General features: G+C 45.7%; 2 protein-coding genes across 2 annotated transcripts; one reads left to right on the forward strand and one right to left on the reverse strand.

Annotated features, from left to right (window-relative positions):
* Positions 1-1,973: 1,973 nt before the first annotated feature.
* On the reverse strand, positions 1,974-2,915 carry LOC121494679 (olfactory receptor 2Z1). Its single transcript, XM_041761378.1, has one exon. It carries the CDS (start codon positions 2,913-2,915, stop codon positions 1,974-1,976), a length of 942 nt encoding a protein of 313 aa, XP_041617312.1.
* Positions 2,916-17,502: 14,587 nt separating this feature from the next.
* Positions 17,503-18,753, forward strand: ACTL9 (actin like 9). The gene has a single exon (XM_041761123.1). The coding sequence runs from the start codon at positions 17,503-17,505 to the stop codon at positions 18,751-18,753; it is 1,251 nt and encodes a 416-aa protein (XP_041617057.1).
* Positions 18,754-21,272: the final 2,519 nt, after the last annotated feature.

Consider the following 21,272-nt stretch of genomic DNA (forward strand, 5'->3'; position numbering starts at 1 on the left):
GTTTCTCCCTCTGCCTGTGTCTGCCTCTCTCTCTCTCTCTCTCTCTCTCTCATAAATAAATAAAAATAAATCTTTAAAAAATAAATAAATAAATAAATAAATAAATAAATATAGACAAAAACAGAGAAAATTATGGAACAAAATATGCCATACTAATACTTGCCAAAAGAAAGCTTAAAAAGGTGTATCAATAAGAGAGAAAGTACATTTAAGAGCAAATATGATGTATCCATAGAGAATACTCCTTGATGAAAGAGAATAAGCTCAGAAGACAAACCATGAGAGACTCCTAATTCTGGGAAAAAAAAAACAAAAGGTTACAGAAGGGAAGGTGGGTGGGGGAAGAGGGTAACTGGGCGATAGGCATTAAGAAGGGCAAGTGATGTGATGAGCGCTGGGTGTTCTGCTATATGTTGGCAAATTGAATTTAAATTTAAAAATAGAGAATAAGCTCTAAGTATATGCCACAAGAATATATCTCAAAATCATGATACTGAGTGAAAAAAGCTATACAAAAACAACCTATATACTCTGCAATTCCATTTGTATAAAACTCTAGAATGTGCAAACTACTCTATGGTGACAGAAAGCGAATCAGTGACTCCTTGGAGAGGATGGGATGGAGGAGTGACAAACAAGCAGAAACTTTTGGGAGTGATGCATACTTTCACCATTTTAATAGTAATAATTGTTGTACAGACATATACATAAGCCAAAACTCATCAAATTTTATACTTCAAATACATACAGTTTACTGTATGTCAATTTTATCTCAATAAAGCTGTTAAGAGATTTTTTAAGTTGAATCTTGCCTAATGGCTGGACATTCATCCACAAGAAATTAAAATAAGCACCGCGCCCCCAAAATATTAAGTGCTTATTGACAAAATAGCCAGACCCTGGTCAACAGTGAGCATCCAAAGTTAATAAATATTTTATAAATACCACCAAATTTTATCCCCATCGCCATTCCAAGCAGTAATGCATATTTCCAAGAATCTGGTGGTTTTCCAGATATCATCTAGCCCAACCATCATGCCAGCATACGTGCATGCACACATGCACATACACACACAAACACACACAAACACAGAATACAAATTGAACATCAATAAAAAATAAATTTTAAAAATAAATAAATAAACGATTTAAAATAAAAAAAAAACACAGAATACACTAAGGAGGTCACTGCTGAGTAGTCACACAGCACAGTGGCTTGGGGACCATCTTTGGCCTCAGAGCACCATGGGTTCAAGTCCCAGCTCCACCACTTTCTGGAAGTGTGACCCATTTATAAGTTATTTTCCTTTTGGGTCTTGTTTATTTCTTATACATAAACATCATAATAGTCTTTACCTCTCCAAAGCCGTGGTGAGGACAAAATAACATTCACTTAGCTGATGACACTGTCAACAAGTGCTCAGTATTACTACAATTATCAATACAATCGATATGCAATTATTATACAATTACTACGACAATTATTACAATTAACGATTCAACAGGGAGATCTCAACTTTACTTTTTTTTTTTTAATTTATGATAGTCACAGAGAGAGAGAGAGAGGCAGAGACACAGGCAGAGGGAGAAGCAGGCTCCATACACCGGGAGCCCGACGTGGGATTCAATCCCGGGTCTCCAGGATCGCACCCTGGGCCAAAGGCAAGCGCCAAACCGCTGCGCCACCCAGGGATCCCTGAGATCTCAACTTTACAAAGCAGAGCCTTCCCTTTGTGTAAACAGTACTAAAGAATAGGGAAAGAATATGCTAAAAGTGATTGGGACTGCTACCTTGCTTTACACAAGTCCATAGGAGAAAACACTAACCCAGCTAGTCATGGGATCTGAAGAAGCTGGACAGACACTTAGCTTTGAATATAAGGCCTTAATAGCAGCACCACAAATTGGTGCTTTGTGGAAATGGAGGGAATGAAGGAACACTAAGATCACCCCAGCAACCCTCTCTATGGTCTTCACTTTGGCCTGAGCCCAGTTCTGCTGAGCACTTTGACCAGAGCCATCCGCACCTCCCGGTTCCTCAGACTGTAGATAAGGGGATTGAGTGTGGGGGTGACAAGGCTATAGAACAGGGAGACCACATTGTCCTGGTATGGGCTGTGGTAGGCACCCGGCACCATGTACATGAACACAGCTGCTCCGTAAAAGAGACCCACTACTGTGATGTGCGAGGAACAGGTGGTGAAGGCTTTGTTTCGGGCCTCCTCTGAGTGCATGCGTATAACGGCCCCCAACACGTGGCCGTAGGAAGTAGCAATGAGGAAAAGTGGAAGCACAAGGATCAGCACCCCCGAGGTGGACAGCGCCAACTCGTAGGCTGAGGTGTCTGCGCAGGAGAGTTTCAGCAGGGCTGGCACCTCGCAGAAGAAGTGGTCCACGATGCGGGAGGCGCAGTAGGGGAAGTGCAGAGTGATGGAGGTCTGGACGGAGGCGTTGAGCACCCCTGCTAGCCAGGAAGAGCCCACCATGAGCAAGCACACCTGGCGCCTCATGAGCACGGGATACTGCAGAGGGTGACACACGGCAACATAGCGGTCATAGGACATGAGGGCCAACAGGATGCCCTCAGCCACGCCCATCAGAGTCAGGAAGAATATTTGAGCTGCGCAACCCCCGAAGGAGATGGACCCGTCTCCCTGCAGAAAGTCGGATGCCATCTTGGGGATGGTGACCAGGGGGAAGCCAACATCAAACAGAGAGAGTTGGCTGAGCAGAAAGTACATGGGTGTGTGGAGCCGGGAGTCCGTGCGGATCACGAAGAGCAGAATGGTGTTGCCCAGGAGGCCCATGGTAAACGTGGCAGCCACCAGGGAGAAGAGTAGCTGACGTGACCCTGAGTGACTGAAGAGGCCCACGAGAACGAAGTCAGAGGTCACTGATTGATTCACATCCCCCATGTTTCACACAACGTACTTTTGCTGCAGGAAAGACACCAGTTGCAAGAAGGCTGAGTATGGATGGCAAGTGAGTTTTGACCCGCATGCCAAGTGCCACTGCTTGGTAGTGGCTGCCTGGAACAGTATTATGAGGTCACAGCCAGAATCAGCAGTTGGAAATTCCATGATTAATTAGCAATGTCTGTCACAGGCATGGTATGGGAAAGCAGGAACTTGCATCTCTGAATGAGATACTTGGCCACACCCCAGTGAAGAGTTACCACTTATTCTTGAGGTCCAAACACTGAAGTCTCAAAGACAGTAACCTAGCTCTAGTAGAATGTCTCAATACCTCTCCTCCCAATAGTCCTGTGTCCAAAGCAGAGGTGAGAGTCCAAGAAGGCTGGTAGGTGAAATAGAGGATGATGAAGCTGAAGCAATCAGCCAAGGAAGAAAACAGAGAAAAGCCTGGGTACAAGTGCCTGGATGACACTCTGGAGGAAAGAGAAATAGATGAGTAGCTTACCCTTGGTTATACTGAGGGTATGAATCTAGGGGGCGTGTGAGCCATAGAGGGTGGCTATGGGTGGCAGCAGGCTGGGGATCAAATGGCCTGGGTTTGGGTGGAGGAGGACAGTTGTCAGTGTACTTTATTGTACTTTATTGGTGACTTTGTTGCATTAGATGAAAAGTAGTGACCTGCGGGTGGTCAGACTGTAGGTACGCAGGGGATGAGGGTGGTCAGAGAGGGCTTCACAGAAGAGGAGGCATTGGAGCCAGATTTTGAATATCAATTAGGAGTTTTAGAGGCATCCAGAAGAAGGAAAGTCGTTCCAGGCACAAAAAAAAAAAATAGAGCACATGGGATTGGTACGAGTTGGTGGTGCAACAGAGGTCAGATTAAAATGAGCTTGAATTCCAGCTCAACTGCTTTGTAGTAGCATGACCTTGAGTAGCTACTTAACTTGTTTCTTCATCCATAAAATGGGTGGCAATAATCTGAGTCAAGGTATAGTTGTGAAGATTAAATAAAAGGATGAATGTTGAGGAGCCTGGGTGGCTCAGTCAGTTGAGCATCCAGCTGTTGGTTTCAGCTCAGGTCATGATCTCAGGGTCCTGGGCTCCCAGGGTTCTCAGGCATTGGGCTCTGCCCCTAGCATAGAATCTGCTTGAGATTCTCCCTCTCCCTCCCCCACTGCCCTCCTCCCCCCCCCTGACTTATGCACTCTCTCTCTCTCCCTCTCTCAAATAAATAAAATATTTTTAAAAGATATGTTAAGAGCTGACATGTGGCAAGTGCTCAATAAATTGTAAATTATATATAATAAATATAATTTATATAATTATATAATGAATTATACATAATACATATGAAGCATATAATTGTCTTAAAATTATTACTAATTCTCTAGATACAAAAAGCATTAGAGATCACTGGCTGATGCATGCTTAGCACGATGCCAGGCACATAAAACATTCTCATCAGTGTTGGTTTCTGTTATTACTATTATTCAACACTGTGGCCCCTTCCATGGTCAAGCCTGACCTGTCCAGTTCTGTCATCCTCTTTAGTGCTGCTCTGTGATGCCCTTGTCCATACTGTGTAGAAACCCATCTGCCCTTTTGCTAACCTCTAAGATCCCTTAGAGTCTTTAAAACTCCATTCATCCCCAACTCTGTTGCATTACAACAGGGTTTTCCACTGTGGCATTACCTGAGGACAAATAATTTTTTGTCATGGGAAACTGCCCTTTACATTGTATGAAGTTTAGCTGTATCCCTAGTTTTAACCCACTAGATACCAGTAGCACCCTCAACCACCACCCCTCATCATGGAAACCAAAACTGGTTCCACACGTGGCCAGACGTACCTAGTGAGGTAGAATCACCCCCAGGTGAGAACCTCTGGCTTAGAGACAGAACAACTGTAACCTGCATGGGCTTTACTCAAATCTTTTTTCAGATGTTTATTCTTAAATTGGATTAAGCTCAGACCCCACATAAATCCTGGGAGTATCTTACTATAATTACCATGTCTCCATACAGGAAAAAAAATTAACTCTTGCAATTTCCTCCTATCTTATACCCAATCAGTTGCCCCAAACCACCAAGTATCCTAGCCAGTGAAATAGCTTTTACCACAAGCTCCTGTCAAGAGCTATTTAAGTGTCCAAATGAACCTGGTCTTACTCTGTCCACTCATACATCCTCACTCTCAAGAAGCTGATACAAACTGAGTACTGATTGTGTATCAGGCATCTGACTAAGTGTTTTACATGTTTAACACTAAAATCTTCAAGTCCTGGAGATGGATGGTGGAAATGGTTTCACAAACAATGTAAATATACTTAATGCCATGAACAGTACACTTAAAAGTGATTAAAATTATAAATGTTTTTCTGTGTGTTTTACCACAATAAAAAAAACCTGCCTGTAGGCATTATTGATCTGTATTTTTTGGATGAGAAGACATGGACAGGTTCAGAGAACTATAGTGACTTGCCCAGCACCACCTAGCAAAGTAACAGCCAAAATTCGAACAAAATAGGAATCTGATTCCAAAGTCCCTGTTTTTTCCCTTGACAGTCCACATATCCCCCAAACACTGTAAAAGATATTTCAGAATTTGTTGCACATGTTCACATACTCAGCTCTATTTGCTCCCAAACTTGCCTTTCCTTTCAGGGTGCCCAGGTATTCCTCCTGTTATGCAAACACCCAGGATTTTGGGATCTCTAGCCAGCAGTTCCTCAGTGGCTGGAGATTCTGGTTGTGATGCCCTTGTGTCTTGAGCTTTTGACAAACTCTTTCCCAACAAGACCTCTTTTGGAAAAAGATTGCATCCACCCAACCACCCCAACCCCTGCCCTGCAAGTCAGACAGGGAGAGCTGAGCAAAGCTAGCCATGACTCACTCAAACCTGGGCCGAATCATCTGTGACTCCTAAATCAGTACTTCTCTTCTGGGTTGAAGAGAAGACCCTGGCAAGTCTCCAACATGTGATTTTACCACTTCCTTTCCCATTCTCCTCAGTAATGCCAAACTTGGGTCTGGGGGTCCCTTTGCTGATTCCAAATGACTAGGGAAAAGACACTGGCATTATTTACCTTCCTGTTGCCCATACAACTTTCATATTTCTCCACCATGACCAGGCATGATCTGGACCCTTGGTCACCTAACTAATCAAATGACAGTTTTCAGGACACTGTCATTTATATTGTTTATTTAATCCTCACATCCAATCACACAAGTTCAAGAATCCACAATAAAGCTTGCTCAATAAATAGTTGCTGAGTGAATATATTCTGTAAGGGAAGCAATATTTTGGTTGGAACTAAAGTTATTGACAATGAGCTGAGGAAGGGTATGTGACTTACCTAAACTCACACAACTCCTGAGAGGACAGGCTAGGATTTGGAACCAGCACATCCCCAGATGCTGCCTCTTTCTTGCAGCTCTTGTGCTCAGGAGGTGAGAACTGAGAACTCCTCTGGGGAATCACTGATGTGGATGGCCAGTCCTGAAGGTTTCCCAACTCATGCCAGAAGGGTTGTTCTGGTACCAGCCCCATGACCAAGGTCAGATGCCCATACCTGACTGCTTCCAACAGCTCTTATGGAAGGTCAACATGAGATGACCTTCAACATTGATTGAACATCAGCGTAGATGACCTTCTGCTCTCTAGAGACCTGGCCACCTTGGGTTCATAGCAATGAAGACAGAAAAGAATAAACATTCAATAAAACAAGACAACTGCCTGAAGGCTGGCAAATGTCAAAGAAGTAGACAAGAATTCATCCTTCCATTCTATTCCTGTCAACCCAGCTTCTCAACAGGAAACAATATCAGTTCTTCAGATCCATCCTGCCATAATGTCTAATATCTAAATCGTGCCTGGACCCCCAATATCTCCACATGCCTGGGTTCCAAGTTCTTGCCTCCAGGGTCTGGGTGTAGAGTAAAGGACCTTTCTCAATACCTCATAAGCATGTCAACACCTCTCATTCTAGGATAGTCCCTAATAACCTCCTGGATTCCAGCGTCAAGGGTTTAACCAAGGCTGCTTCTGTCTATGCAAGAATAGATATCAGGTAGGGATGGGGGCTCTAGGGAGACCTTTTGCATAGGAAACCACTCTGCATCTCCCTTTCTGCAAGGGGGAAAATTAATTGCAGTGGGAGCCTAGAGCCCCTGATATTTTGTCCCTGGAGGTTGTGGAAAAATATTTACTCATCTCTCAACTACAGGAAGGATGGGCAGCACTAATGTGAATAAATGAATTTGACAGATGTCCCAGTCTTTTTGTTTGGATCTAATTAGGAGGAGAAAATGAGGGAATCCATTGTTGCAAATGGATCCCTTGCTCCCCAAAGAAATTTTATGTCCAGGAGATTTCTTCTGAGTTAAATAATGAACCAGTGATGGTGGTAAAACAGCTACAAGACAGCTTCCCTGGGCTGTGATACTTCCTCCTCTAGACTCCATTCTTTAGGGGCTTCCAAGACTCAGGAGATGCAATGGTCCAAAGGTAGTTGTCCAATCGTTCTAGTGCCTGTGAGCATATTATGCATCCACAGCCAGAGCCAGAGGAAAGGGCAGATACCAGAGAGCCAAGCTACCCTAAGCAAGGATGCCCACTGAAGGAAGTCACAGACAAGGCTCCCAAGCCCAAGTGAATTATGAAGTGTTGCTAAAAACAAAGGTGGGTCAGACAAGTGGCAACAGGGTGGAACCAGGATAGAAGCAGGAATAAGTGACATGTGTTAAGGACTTGATATACAGTAGGCAACTACCAGCAAATTCCTTGTGCCATGCCACCACACTTGACTCCCAATTCCATGGCAGACATTAGTAATTGGACTCATGGCTTTCTACCTCTAAGCCTGGATGGAACTTCTCAGCTCAGCACACCCTATAGCCAGACCTTACAAATTGGATTTGACATTCCCATGACATCTTTCCAAGCAGATTCTAGAGCAGTACTCAAAGTAGTTGCGACAATCTGCCTGGAGATAGGGAGCTTGTGCCAGAAAGCTACTCAACACACTGCTTCCTTAATTGAGAAAGTCTTGTTCTGGAAGAAACATCAGTTGAACTAAAGCTTAGTGATATTGTTAATTCATAATCTGTTTCAAGGTCCTTTTCTCCTCAAGGGCCAATACTAGCTCGTGGACTACACTTTGAGTAACACTTCCATAGGCCATGAGTTCCTTGACATCAAGGCTCCTGCTATTATTGATTTCTGTATCACTGGTACCCAAAGCACATGGACACATGGATATTTATTGAACAGGGATAGCTGGAGGAGATAGGAGTTTGAAAAGAGGAATCAAGATATGGGGTAGTGAGGAGTGGGTCCTGAATCCTCAACACCTAGCATGTTGAACTGTATCAAGGATGGATGGATGGATGGATGGAACAAGCCATGCTTAAAGTTATTTATGGCTGAGCCATGTTGTTCTAAAGGATGGGGGAAGAGATGAAGATAAAGAAATTGTTACCACTCTAGACGTGTACCTCAAATATTAATCCATTGCACACCATCTTATTTGTTGCCATCTCCATGTGCCATCTTAACAGGTGTCTCCTACTTAGCATTAGTTATCCATTCCTGAAAATGACATGAACATAAAACTGTCAACTGGGACTCTCTTCTACATTCTTTTAAATAGGAAAGGTTGTATTTTACATCAACTCCAAACTTTCAACCAATTTTCTGAACTGTACCTAAAACCAGTAAAAAGCTTATGTATTGGTAACAAACTCTTGTGTTAGGGTATGAAATACTTCAAACATCGCTTCCTGTTGACTGCAAAATGAGCATATTTATTTACAGTTGCTTGATATGAAGTGATATTTCTCTATTGCTTCCTTTTCCAAGGTATCCTTCGGTCCCTCAACTCTTTGAGGACTCACTGTAGAAGTGTTAACCTTTGCTTTTACCAAAATGTAGAAAGCTCTGGGTCAGCACACAACAGCAGACAATGATTCACATTGAATAAGATGTCACAATAATCTCTCAACGCTGGCAGTACGTGAGATACACACTCACCTTGGTTATCACTTGGCACACTTTCTCTATGTGTTGCTTTCTTAAAATCTTGTATTTCACTTGATGTAAATATAAACAATTCCCTGTGTAACCATGAGCCAGAAAACGTATTGAGAGATACATACATCGTAGGAAGTTCAAGCATTAACACTAGGAGAGTTTGCATTCTGCTGGTAAAGATTAACCAGGTGGTCTGGTAGATAGTCTGCAGAATATACCTGTATTTTTCTTTAATCAACTGACTTTTAGTTGTTTTTTGAATTGACTTACTTTGCCCTTTTTTGCTAACAAACCATCATCACCTTTTTTCTTTTTTATTTTTTTTTTATTTTTTTTTTATTTATGATAGTCACACAGAGAGAGAGAGAGAGGCAGAGACATAGGCAGAGGGAGAAGCAGGCTCCATGCACTGGGAGCCCGACATGGGACCCGATCCCGGGTCTCCAGGATCGCGCCCTGGGCCAAAGGCAGGCGCCAAACCGCTGCACCACCCAGGGATCCCCCCATCACCTTTTTTCTTTGGACAAAAGCCTAAATTTAAGGAAATCACAAAGCAAGTCTTTTCTCGGTTTTTCTAGCTTTTTACTCAAGAAATTTTAAACCTACAGAAAAGTGGATTACCCATATGCCCTTCACCAATTGTTATTCTCTAATCATATAGCTTTATCTCTTTATATGGACATAAACACACACTTTTTTATTGAGACAAAATTCACATAAACATAAAACTAGTCATTTTGAGGTGTATAATTTGGTGGAATTTAGTACATTCACAGTGCTATGCACCCATCACCTTGATCTAGTTCTGAAACATTTTCATCCTCCGAAGGAGACTCCATGCTCATGAAGCAGTCACTCCCATTGCCCAGACTCTGGCAACCACCAATCTGTTGTCTGTATCCACAAATTTTATCTATTTCATATAAATAGAATCATACATGACCTTTTGTGTCTGAATTCTTTTACTTAGCATAATGTTTTAGAGATCTGGGATCCCTGGGTGGCGCAGTGGTTTGGCGCTTGCCTTTGGCCCAGGGCGCGATCCTGGAGACCCGGGATCGAATCCCACATCAGGCTCCCGGTGCATGGAGCCTGCTTCTCCCTCTGCCTATGTCTCTGCCTCTCTCTCTCTCTGTGACTATCATAAATAAATAAAAATTAAAAAAAAATGTTTTAGAGATCTATCCATGTTGTAGCATTGTTATATGCTGAATCATATCCCCTTAAAATTCATATGTTGAAATTCTAACCCCCCAGGACCTCATAATATGATTGTCTTAAGAGATAAGGCCTTTAAAGGGTAATTAAGTTGAAATGAGGTTCTTAGGGTGGGCTCTAATCCAATATGACCCAGGTCCTTATACCCAGAGATGAGCCACAACATCAACAAGATGGTGGGAAGCCCCAGACTTCCTTTCCCATGTGGACACACCAAGCCAACAATACACGGATTGATTCTCTTTGTGAAAAATTCAGAGGCTAATTGAGGGGGTCCTGCACCCCAATCAAGCATGAGACCAGCTCCATCGAAGCCAGTAGGAAAGTACATGACACCTTCTCCCCATAATGTCTCCCCCATCACAGCACCACACAATCAGGAGGAAGCTCCCAGCTCCCAGCTTATCCCTGAGAAGGTAAGGAAAGCACTGAACTGTAACTCAGTTCTAATATCTAATATCTTGAGGGACTCCCCAAGGGGTTGGTTTCTGTTTTGCCTGAGTCTGAGAACTGACGGGAAGGTGCTCCAGATGGGGAGCCACTGAGAACAACTGTGATGATTTGGAAAGCATACTCTCACTGGCCACAGACCTTTACCCACCTCAGCACAGAGCAAATAGGGCACAAAACCCAAATCCTGGCTTCCTATGGAGAGAAAGAATTAGAGCATTCATCCAGCATTTGGGGTAGCTACCCAAAGGACTGGCTCCTATGAGAGTCTTTTCTGAGAATCAGCCAGTCCAAAAAAGAAAACAAAACAAAAGACATGCACAAATAACAACAAAATAAAACAAAAACTACCACTAAGGAAGCCCCAAGGATACAGCCGATCCAGGTCACCCTAAATAGAAAACCAAAGTATAAACGAGACTAACTCATGTTCACAGAGCTTCCAATCACCTTCTTACCCAATTAACCAAACAGTATCTCGTACAAGAGACAGAGACCACAACAGTCGTACTGAAAATGAAAGCACTTTGGAGAAAACAGACTGAGGGAAGAAGACATCAAAAAAGAAACTCTTAGTAACATCAGAGCTATAACTGACTGGTATTCAGAGGTAAAACTAAAAGACTGTATCTGTGAAGCAAGAAAAAGATTTTTTCTTTTTTTTATATTTATTTATTTATTTATTCAGAGAGAGCGAAAGAGAGGCAGAGACACAGGCAGAGAGAGAAGCAGGCTCCATGCAGGGAGCCCAACGCAGGACTCGATCCTGGGACCCCGGGGTCACACCCCGGGCTGAAGGTGGCGCTAACCGCTGTGCCACCGGGGCTGCCCAAGATTTTTTTCTTTAAAGAACAAAAAGATGTTAGAATTTTTTAGTGGTAGGAGAAATGAAAAACAATAGGAGGATTAAAATATAAAATGTAGGAAAACATCACAAAACAAAATTAAAAGGCACAGAGAAAAATAGTAGAGAAATGGTAAATAAAACAGAACATCAATCCAGGTGGCCCAACATATATGTATGTACATACATATGAGATTCCCATACGTGTATATACATGTCTGCGTACAGTAAATTCCCATTCACAGAATCCATATTTGAGAACTTATCAACTTAAATGTATTTATTATAACCGAAAACTTAGTACTGCTGAGACCTTTATGGCCATTTGTGGACACGTACACAGCAGCAAAAAATCTGAGTTGCCTACATGTTTCTTCCCAACTGAGTTCCAACAAGGCAAAGCTCTGTCTTCTTGTTGCGCTTTCAATACCATAAGCAAGTTCCCTTTTCACAACCTGCTGAGTGCCCCGGGTTTCACACTTTTGTGTTTTCTTCCCGTGGTTTCACTATTTAAACTGGCCGGAAGCATCGTGCCACACTGCTGCCTAGCCTTTTCACGTGCAAGAAGACTTTGCTGTGCCTTGCAGAGAAAATGCGTATGCCTGACAAGCCTCATTCAGGTGTGAGGTACAGTGATGTTTGGCTGTGACTTCAGTGTTAGTAAGATCAATAGTATTTAAACAGAAACACGCATAACACAAAGTTATGTTTTGAATGGCTGATGAAAATGTTGTAACTGGAGTTCATCACGGTTTGTGGCAACTTTGTAGAACATAACAATGGCATTAAACAAAGAGAATCCACCACTGATTCCCTGAGCTTCTTGCCTTAAACCCTGTATGAGTTGTGTCTTTTATTCTGTATTTTTTTTTCCAGCTTCATGGAGATGTAACAGACATGTAACACTGTGTAAGTTCAAGGTCCACAATGATGGATATGCTTGAATACTGCAAAATGATTACCACCACATGTTTCACATCTCATAATCACTATTTTTGTGGTGAGAACACTGAAGATCTACTCTCTTAGCAGCTTTCAAGTATACATTATGGTATTGTTAACTATAGTCACTACTGTACATTAGATCCCCAGAACTTACTCATAACTAGAAGTTTGTACCCTTTGACCAACATCTCCCCATTTCCCCCATCCCACAGCCCCTGGTAACCACCATTCTACTCTCTGTTTCTACAAATTCAGCTTTGTTAGAGTCCACATATGAGTGATATCACACAGTGTTTGTCTTTCTCTGACTTACTTAGCATAATGCCCTCAAGTGTCACCTATGTTGCACAAATGGCAGGACTTCCTTCTTTTTCATGGCTGGATAACATTACTATATTTTTTATATAATACAGCTATATATTTTATATAATAAATTATATGAGTGTGTGTTTGCGCGTGCGCGCATATGAAGCTTTATTATGAGAAGTTTTCCTTTCATCCCCCAGATGTCTGCAAGGCTTCAGACAATGCTCCTCAAAGTGGAATCAGCCAACTGGGAGCAGGAGCATCACCTGGAAGCTTGTTAGGATGCAGATGCTCCGCAGGGCCATGGACCTGCTGAATCAGAATCTCTGGGCAGGACCAGAACTCTGTGTTTGAACAAGCCCTTCTGCAGATTGTCGTACACATTTAAGCATGAGAACCTGCTGATCCCAGAGAAGTGCCTCACAACCCCAGACTCCCAGTCCATCATTTCTGATTACCAGGGGGAATTAAGAATTTAAGATTTAAAAAAAAAAAAAAAAAGGAAGGAAAGAAGGAAGGCAAAAAGGAAGAAAGAATATGAGAATGTTGAAGACCCAGATCAATGGACCTCCACTTGCATCACATTAAGATCTCCTGGGAGCATTAATCACCCCTACTTTGTCTCCATCTGCAGAGCTTCTGACTCGAGTCTGGGGTGCAGGCAGAACATGGGGATTTTTTCCTAAGTTCCTCTGGTGATCCTAAGATGCAACCAACCTTGTGAATCCCTCAGCAACTGGGGGAAGGTCTTAGCAGAAAGAAAAAGAAGCTGGTGGTCTTGGGTGCCCTCTCTTGGCAGGAAGCTGTAGGACTGGATTCCCAGCTACCGCAGGCGGAGGTGGAAGGCGGGTTGCCCACACAGGTTTCAGATAAGCCCAGAGCACAGATCTGAAGTCTGGATGATATGTTTGCAAAAAACATGCCCTTTCAAGAGTAATGCCCATCTAAATCCCTAATTTCATTGCAGGGCTGTTGCTCAAATGTTTTGGTTTGTTTTTTAAGATTTTTTTTATTTACTCATGAGAGACACAGTGAGAGGCAGAGACATAGGCAGAGGGAGAAGCTGGCTCCCCACAGGAGCCTGATGCAAGACTCGATCCCAGGACCCCGGGATCACGACCTGAGCCAAAGGCAGATACTCAACCACTGAACATCTAGATGCCCCTTGTTTTTTATTTTTTTTAAAACATTTTTTTAATTTTTATTTATTTATTTATGATAGTCACACAGAGAGAGAGAGAGGCAGAGACACAGGCAGAGGGAGAAGCAGGCTCCATGCACTGGGAGCCTGACGTGGGACCCGATCCCGGGTCTCCAGGATTGCGCCCTGGGCCAAAGGCAGGCGCCAAACCGCTGCGCCACCCAGAGATCCCCCCTTGTTTTTTAAGATTTTACATATTTATTTGAGAGAGAGAGAGAAAGAGGTAGCAAGAGCTGAGGGATGGGCAGAGGAAGATGCAGACTCCCCATTGAGCAGGGAAGCCTACGTGGGGCTCCTCCATCCGAGGACCTTGAGATCACAACCTGAGATGAAGGCAGATGCCCAACTGACTGAGCCACCCAGGTGCCCCATACTCAGATGTTTCCACTTACTGGTTACTCACACACACAACTGAAGTGCACGATGCCTATAATCTGTGTAAACCTCACAAAGCATGATGTCCTAACATCACTGACCTAAACACTTCACAGATAACTCATCCGTCCACATAGCTACCCTTTGAAGTCAGCACTATTATTACCTCTAACTTGCTAACAGGGAAGCTGAGGCACAGAGACATTTAGTAGTTTGTCTCTCAAAAAAGCGAGGGGAGCCAGGGTTTAAACCCCAGAAGTCGGCTCTAGATCTGTGGTCTTGACCATGTCATTGCCTTGCTGCCTCCAATCATGATGCTCTCTGTCCTGTTCACCGTGGTATCCAGGAATGGAACATCTACTATGTGCCAGACACAACAGAGGAACCTGAGGCCAAGACAGTCCCAGCCTCTATTTCTACTATTTCAGATGGATCTCAGACCTCACAATTTTCCAGACCCACATTCAGTCACTGCAGTATCTCAGAGATCTGAGTTCAAATTTGCTCCTGTTCCATTCCAGCTGTGTGATTCTGGGGCAAATTACCTCACCTGTCTGAGCCTTTATTTCCCCCATCAGAAAAAAAATGAGCATGCTACCATAAAGATGCAGTGAGAATTTACCTGACCCTCATTCCAAGCTAGCATCTAGCGTCCCTCTCACTTGCCATGATGAAACGTTTATTTGTCTTAAATGACTATAACCTTAATTCACCAAAATACTCTTTCAGGGAGGTCAAGAGCCCATCCTCCAGAGTGATGGGGAATAATGGCAAGCACTTCCCCTTTGGCACACGCTGTATCACTAGCGATACCAAAGGCTGGGCAGTCTGTTCAATTCTTTACGGAACAGTCCGCCTGAACTAACATGCTGATGTTTAAAACTCCATCACAACCTCACACTCATTACAATAGCTATAATTAAAAAGGAAAATGGGGATAAAATAGGTAAAAACAAGTGTTAAGAATGTGGAGGAATTGGGACCTTCTACATCGCTAGTGGGAATGTGAAATGGTGTGGTCACTATGGAAAAGAATATGATGCTCCCACAAAACGTTCTGACACGTGCTTCCACGTGGGAGAACTTTGAGGAGCATGATGCTCAGTGAAATAAACCGGTCACAGAAGGACAAATACAGTAGGATTCCACTTCGAGGAGGTCCCTAGAAGAGTCACATCCATAGAGACAGAAAGTAGATGGTGGGAGCCAGAGGTTAGAGGAGGGGAGAGGTGGGGGGTTGAGGTTTCATGGGGACAGAACTCATTTCTTGCATACACATCATCCAAAAGAGGGTGCATTTGTGATGAAGGAATTGTCTCAAGTAAGGACAGCAGGTTTCACAACAGATCGGGAGAGTTGCCTCAAAATTTACTTCTGCTGGTGTTAGGTATCACCTGTTAATTAAAGTGGTGTTAAAAATTGCCAGCCCCGGTGCTAAATACGTCATAGGAATATGAAAGTAAGAAGGCCTCATGTCCCAGTTGTGTCCAGATTTAACCTGGGCCAGAGAGTGAGGTTGAGTTTTTAATTAATTGATTGATTAATTTTGTGTGCAATCTGATACATGTTTTTGGAAATGTTCATTTACTCAGCTATTTCTTTTTTTATATAAATTTATTTTTATTGGTGTTCAATTTGCCAACATATAGAATAACACCCAGTGCTCATCTAGTCAAGTGCCCACCTCAGTGCCCGTCACCCAGTCACCCCCACCCCCCGCTCACCTCCCCTGCCCCCACCCCTAGTTTGTTTCCCAGAGTTAGGAGTCTTCCATGTTCTGTCTCCCTTTCTGATATTTCCCATTCATTTTTTCTCCTTTCCCCTTTATTCCCTTTCACTATTTTTTTATATTCCCCAAATGAATGAGACCATATAATGTTTGTTCTTCTCCGATTGACTTATTTCACTCAGCTTATACTCAGCTATTTCTTGAGGGCCCATGAACTTCCCCACCCCTACCTTTATTGAGATGTAATGGACACTTAATATCGCCTGAGTTTAAGGTGTACAGTGTGTTGATTTGATACACCTGTATATTGTAAAATGCTTACCATTAAAAACAGAATTACCAAAAAAAATAAAAATAATAAAACTAAAAATAAATAATAATAAAAATAAAAACAGAATTACCATATGATCTGGCAATCCCAATTCTAGGTGTATGCCCAAGAGAATTGAAAGCAGGGGCTTGGAGAGATATTTGCACAACCAGGTTCATAGCAGCATTATCCACCAGAGCTAGAACATGGAAGCAATCCAAGCATCCCTGGACAGGTGAATGGATAAGCCAAATGCGGCGTATACACACAATGGAATATTGTTTAGCCTTAAAAAGGAAGGAAACTCCCTGGTTCTGTCCTGCCCCTTTTATCTTGCTGAAAGCTCCTTTTTGGATCCCACAGAGCCCCCCTCCCACCAAGGGGAAGCAGAAGAAATCCCTAGATAGGAGGTGGACACCCCTTCATCACCACCACCATGTGGTTGACGGGAGGGAAGTCGGGGAAGGCTTTCAAGGGGAGATGGTGTCTGGCTGAGATGTGAAGAGGCAAATTCCTGCTGTGCGTGAACGGGGCGGGGAGACTGTGCCAGGTATGGGGGAGAGCAGAATGATCAAAGAACAATACAGGGGTGTCTCTGCCTTTCCTTACCCCCACCTGCACCCCAAGCAGGCTTCTGTTTCCTTTAGGAAACCAGAAAGCCAAAAAAAAAAAAAAAAAGGAAACCAGAAAGCCACACCAGCCAGCCAACCACCTTCTGATTAATATTCCAAGGGCTAATATTTTAAATTAATTCTAAGATTAAATTCTAAGGAGCCTGCGGCTAGCTCTCCCTTACCGCACCATAAAGAGCTTCAAAAGGAAGCACCAAGAGAAGGACTCTTGCATCTTACTGGGCTCGGGGTCAGGAACCTGGATCAGAGGTCTCTCCTCAGGCACCCTTTAGCCCCCTCCTCCAAATTTGCCACTTTGGGGGTATCCAGAATAGACGAGTATTCTGGGAGCTTTCTCCGGCAGAGAGGGGCTCATCCTCATGCCCTCCCCTGTATTGTGAAGTCTTCTGAAGGGGGTAGCAGGCAGGATGATGTCATAGACCACTGGCTGGCTTCTCTCTCTGCCTGTGCCTGCCCCTGGTGGGCCTCAGCCTTTTCTCCTCACACCCCTGCGCCCCAGAGGAAAGTGATCAGCTTGCCAAGGAGCTTACCCAGCCACCTGCAGCCATGGATGCAAATCAGTCCAGCTCCCCGAAGCCCCAGCCCTCCCCAAAGGCCTCCAGGGCTGACGTGAGCCCCAATTCAATCCTGGTGAACAAGACCCTGCAGGAGAAGACCCCCAGCATGGTGGGGGACAGGTTGCCACCCAAGACCGGGGCAGTGGTCATCGACATGGGCACAGGCACCTGTAAGATGGGCTTCGCGGGGCAGGCCCAGCCCACCTACACCGTGGCCACCATCGTGGGCTGCCAGCCCAAGAAGCCGACCACCGCTGGGCAGCCGGAGCTGGAGACTTTCATCGGCGAGGCCGCCCGCACACGCCCAGAGCTGACCTTAGTGCAGCCGGTGCGCAACGGCATCTTGGTGGACTGGGACGCGGCCGAGCTCATCTGGCGGCACCTGCTGGAGCACGACCTCCGCGTGGCCACCCGGGACCACCCGCTGCTGTTCTCCGACCCACCCTTCAGCCCCACCACCAACCGCGAGAAGCTGGTGGAGGTGGCCTTCGAGTCACTGTGCTCCCCTGCCATGTACGTGGCCTCCCAGTCGGTGCTGTCCGCCTACGCGCACGGGAGGGTCAGCGGGCTGGTGGTGGACACCGGCCATGGGGTCACCTACACGGTGCCCGTCTTTCAGGGCTACCACCTGCCCCACGCCACGGAGCGCCTGGACCTGGCGGGCACGCACCTGACCGCCTTCCTGGCAGAGATGCTGCTCGGCTCGGGCTTGACGCTGGGCCAGCAGGACCTGGACACGGTGGAGAACATCAAGCACCGCTACTGCTACGTGGCCCCCGACTTCCCCAAGGAGCAGGCCCGGCTGGGTCAGGACTGCCAGCAGGTCCTGAAGCTGCCCGACGGGCGGACCGTCACGTTGGGCAAGGAGCTGTTCCAGTGCCCGGAGCTGCTGTTCAGCCCCCCCGAGATGCCGGGGCTGGTGCCCATTGGCGTCCCCGCTATGGCCAAAAAGAGCCTTCAGAAGGTGCCCCTGGAGGTGCGGGCCGATGTGGCCCAGAACGTGCTGCTCTGCGGGGGCTCCTCGCTCTTCCAGGGCTTCGAGGGCCGCTTCCGCGCGGAGCTGCTCCGCAGCCTGCCCCCCGAGGCCCACGTGGTGGTGGCGGCGCAGCCCACCAGACACTTCTCCGTGTGGATCGGGGGCTCCATCCTGGCCTCGTTGCGCGCCTTCCAGTCCTGCTGGGTCCTTCGGGAGCAGTATGAGGAGCAGGGGCCCCACATCGTGTACCGCAAATGCTACTGACGCAGGGCGGCGGGGTGCGGGGTGCGGGGTGGGGTGAGGGGAGGCAGTAAAGCTTCCCATACCCTGCCAACCCTGTCCTGCATTGCCCCTGGACCCAGCCCTGCCCACTCCTGGACCTACCCAGACATCCTGATTCTGCCCTGCCCTAACTCCCCTCCCATGATACAACCCCAGAGACACCCAGCTCTGACTCCCCAAACCTATCTTCCCGGTGATCAACCCACAACACCTGGTCCTAACCCTGTCAATCCCCTCTCCCATGACCCCTCCTCCAAAGCACTCTCAGGCCAGGAGCTTGCCGAGGCCAACCCCAAGACATCCCCAGATCCTCATCCCCTAATCTCATCCCAATAATCTATTGCTTTTGATATAAAGCTCCCCCAAGTTTCTCCTAGGCCTCTAAACCCCCAATTAGTTCCCTCCCTATGTCCCTGAAGGACCCCCAGCCCATCTCCATGACCTGTGCCTCCCCAAAGAACCTGCACCAGGTGCTCCAATCCCCCTCCCAGAACATTTCCATGAGTGTTTGAGTGTTCTAACTCCTAGGTGTGCCCTCATAATCTTTTTCCATTTCTAATCCCCCCTAAACGTACCCCCAAGATCCACTAGCCAAGACACCCCTAGCTCAAGCACCCCCAAATCCACCCCCTCCATGGTTTCCTCTGTGTGATTATCCAAAGTTCTACACCCCGATATTCTGAGCATCCCCCAACAAGTGCCAAAACTCCACACCCACCACAAAGATTCATGTTCTGATCCTCAAGGTCTCCTCTCTAATGATCCACTACAGGATCCTCCAGTGTCCAAAGCCCATCCCATACTCCCCCATAACTCTGCCTTCTCTGTATGATTTGTTCTTCCAGATTCCTTCCATCCATCCCGCACCCATCCCCCATCCATACCGCCCACAAAGAACACTATGTTCTGACTCCCCAGACCCCCAGATCAGCCCCCCCGCTTACCCCCTTGCTCTGTGTCCCACATGGTCTTCCCTACAATGTACCTTCTATCCCCCTTTCTCAGTCCTTCAAATCCTCCCAGGAAGGTTCTACTCCCCGGGACAATCCCATAATCACCCCACTAATGCCCTAGGCCCTCTCCTGCGTTCTGAACCCCCTCCCCACTCGCTCTCCAAAGACACTCTCCTAGGGTTGCCCCATGAGGGACACCCAGGAAATTCTACCCCAGAGTTTTCAGACTCCCCAGAACTACACCCCCACAACCAGGCCAGATCACAAACATTCAGCATTGAACCCTCTTGCCTCACCTCCTCACCAGGCAGGTGCCCTTTATCCATAGCCTAGACAAGAACCCCACAGGAGGTTACAGGCAAAACTTCTCATTCTTCCCACAAGGGGGCATCACCTCCAAGCTCAAGGCACTAAGAATGGCATCACAATGAGAACCACAAAGACTGCAGCACACCAGTCCTCCCAGACGTCAAGTGAGACCCACCCCACATAGTGGTGACAGGGCACTGCCAGCCACACACACAGAAGGGATGTGGGACAGGCTGGGTCTCTGATGCTACAGGAAGTGAGGAGGATGCAGAAACCCCCACCAATCCTGAGCTGCTGGGTGGTCTTTCCTTTAGATCAGACTGAGGTCCCCCAACTCCAAACCTTCCCTGATGCAGAAATTTTCTCTACAACCCTTATGATATGTGTCCCTCCCTTTTGGACACGCCCAGGGATAGAGAGCACACCGCTTCAAGCCTATTGTTAGAAATCTCATCTCCTCCGTGGGGTAATAGGGAAACCTTGGCATTCTCTGCTTGCCACACCCTATGCAGAGCACTCAGAGCACCAGAGACCCTCATCCTCCCCGTGCCTACACACCTCTCTGGAGTCTGCTCTTCCATGTGGATTAGGGGCCCCATCCTGGCACAGGCTGTGTGCATTCTTGTCCTGGGTCCTAGGAGAGCAGTACCAGGAGCAGGAGCTCCATATCATGTACTCCAAAAATAGGGTTTAAGGAGATATGTGTATACCATGTTGACACGAGGTGGACACGTGATGGTTAATTCTGTGTGTCAACTTGGCCAGGCAATGGTGCCCAGATATTTGATTAAACACCATACTAGATGTTGCAGTGAAGGTATTTTTTTTAAGATTTATTTATTTGAAAAAAAAAGATTTATTTATTTGAGAGCAAGAGAAAGAGAGAATCTCAAGCAGACTCCACACTGAGCATGGAGGCTGAGGCAGGGCTCAATTCCACAACCCTGAGATCATGACCTGAGCTGAAATCAAGAGTAGGACCCTAAATGACTGAGCCATCCCAGGGGCCTCTGTGAAGTTATTTTTTTAGATGAAATTAAGATTTAAATCAGTAGACTTTGAGTAAAACATTACCCTCTCATGATGTGATGAGCGCTGGGTGTTATACGCAACTGATAAATAACTGAACACTTAAAAAAAAACAAAAACCACAACATTACCCCCTCATAGTGTGGGTGGGCCTCATCTTATCAGTCGAAGGCCTTAAGAGAACAAAAACTAACCTCCCCCAAGAAAGAA

Source organism: Vulpes lagopus, chromosome 7 (genome assembly GCF_018345385.1).
Source record: "Vulpes lagopus strain Blue_001 chromosome 7, ASM1834538v1, whole genome shotgun sequence".
Taxonomy (NCBI): Eukaryota; Metazoa; Chordata; class Mammalia; order Carnivora; family Canidae; genus Vulpes; species Vulpes lagopus.

Coding starts and splice junctions, on each gene's coding strand:
- LOC121494679 (XM_041761378.1), bottom strand. CDS start 2,915: ATGGGGGATGTGAATCAATCAGTGACCTCTGACTTCGTTCTCGTGGGC.
- ACTL9 (XM_041761123.1), top strand. CDS start 17,503: ATGGATGCAAATCAGTCCAGCTCCCCGAAGCCCCAGCCCTCCCCAAAG.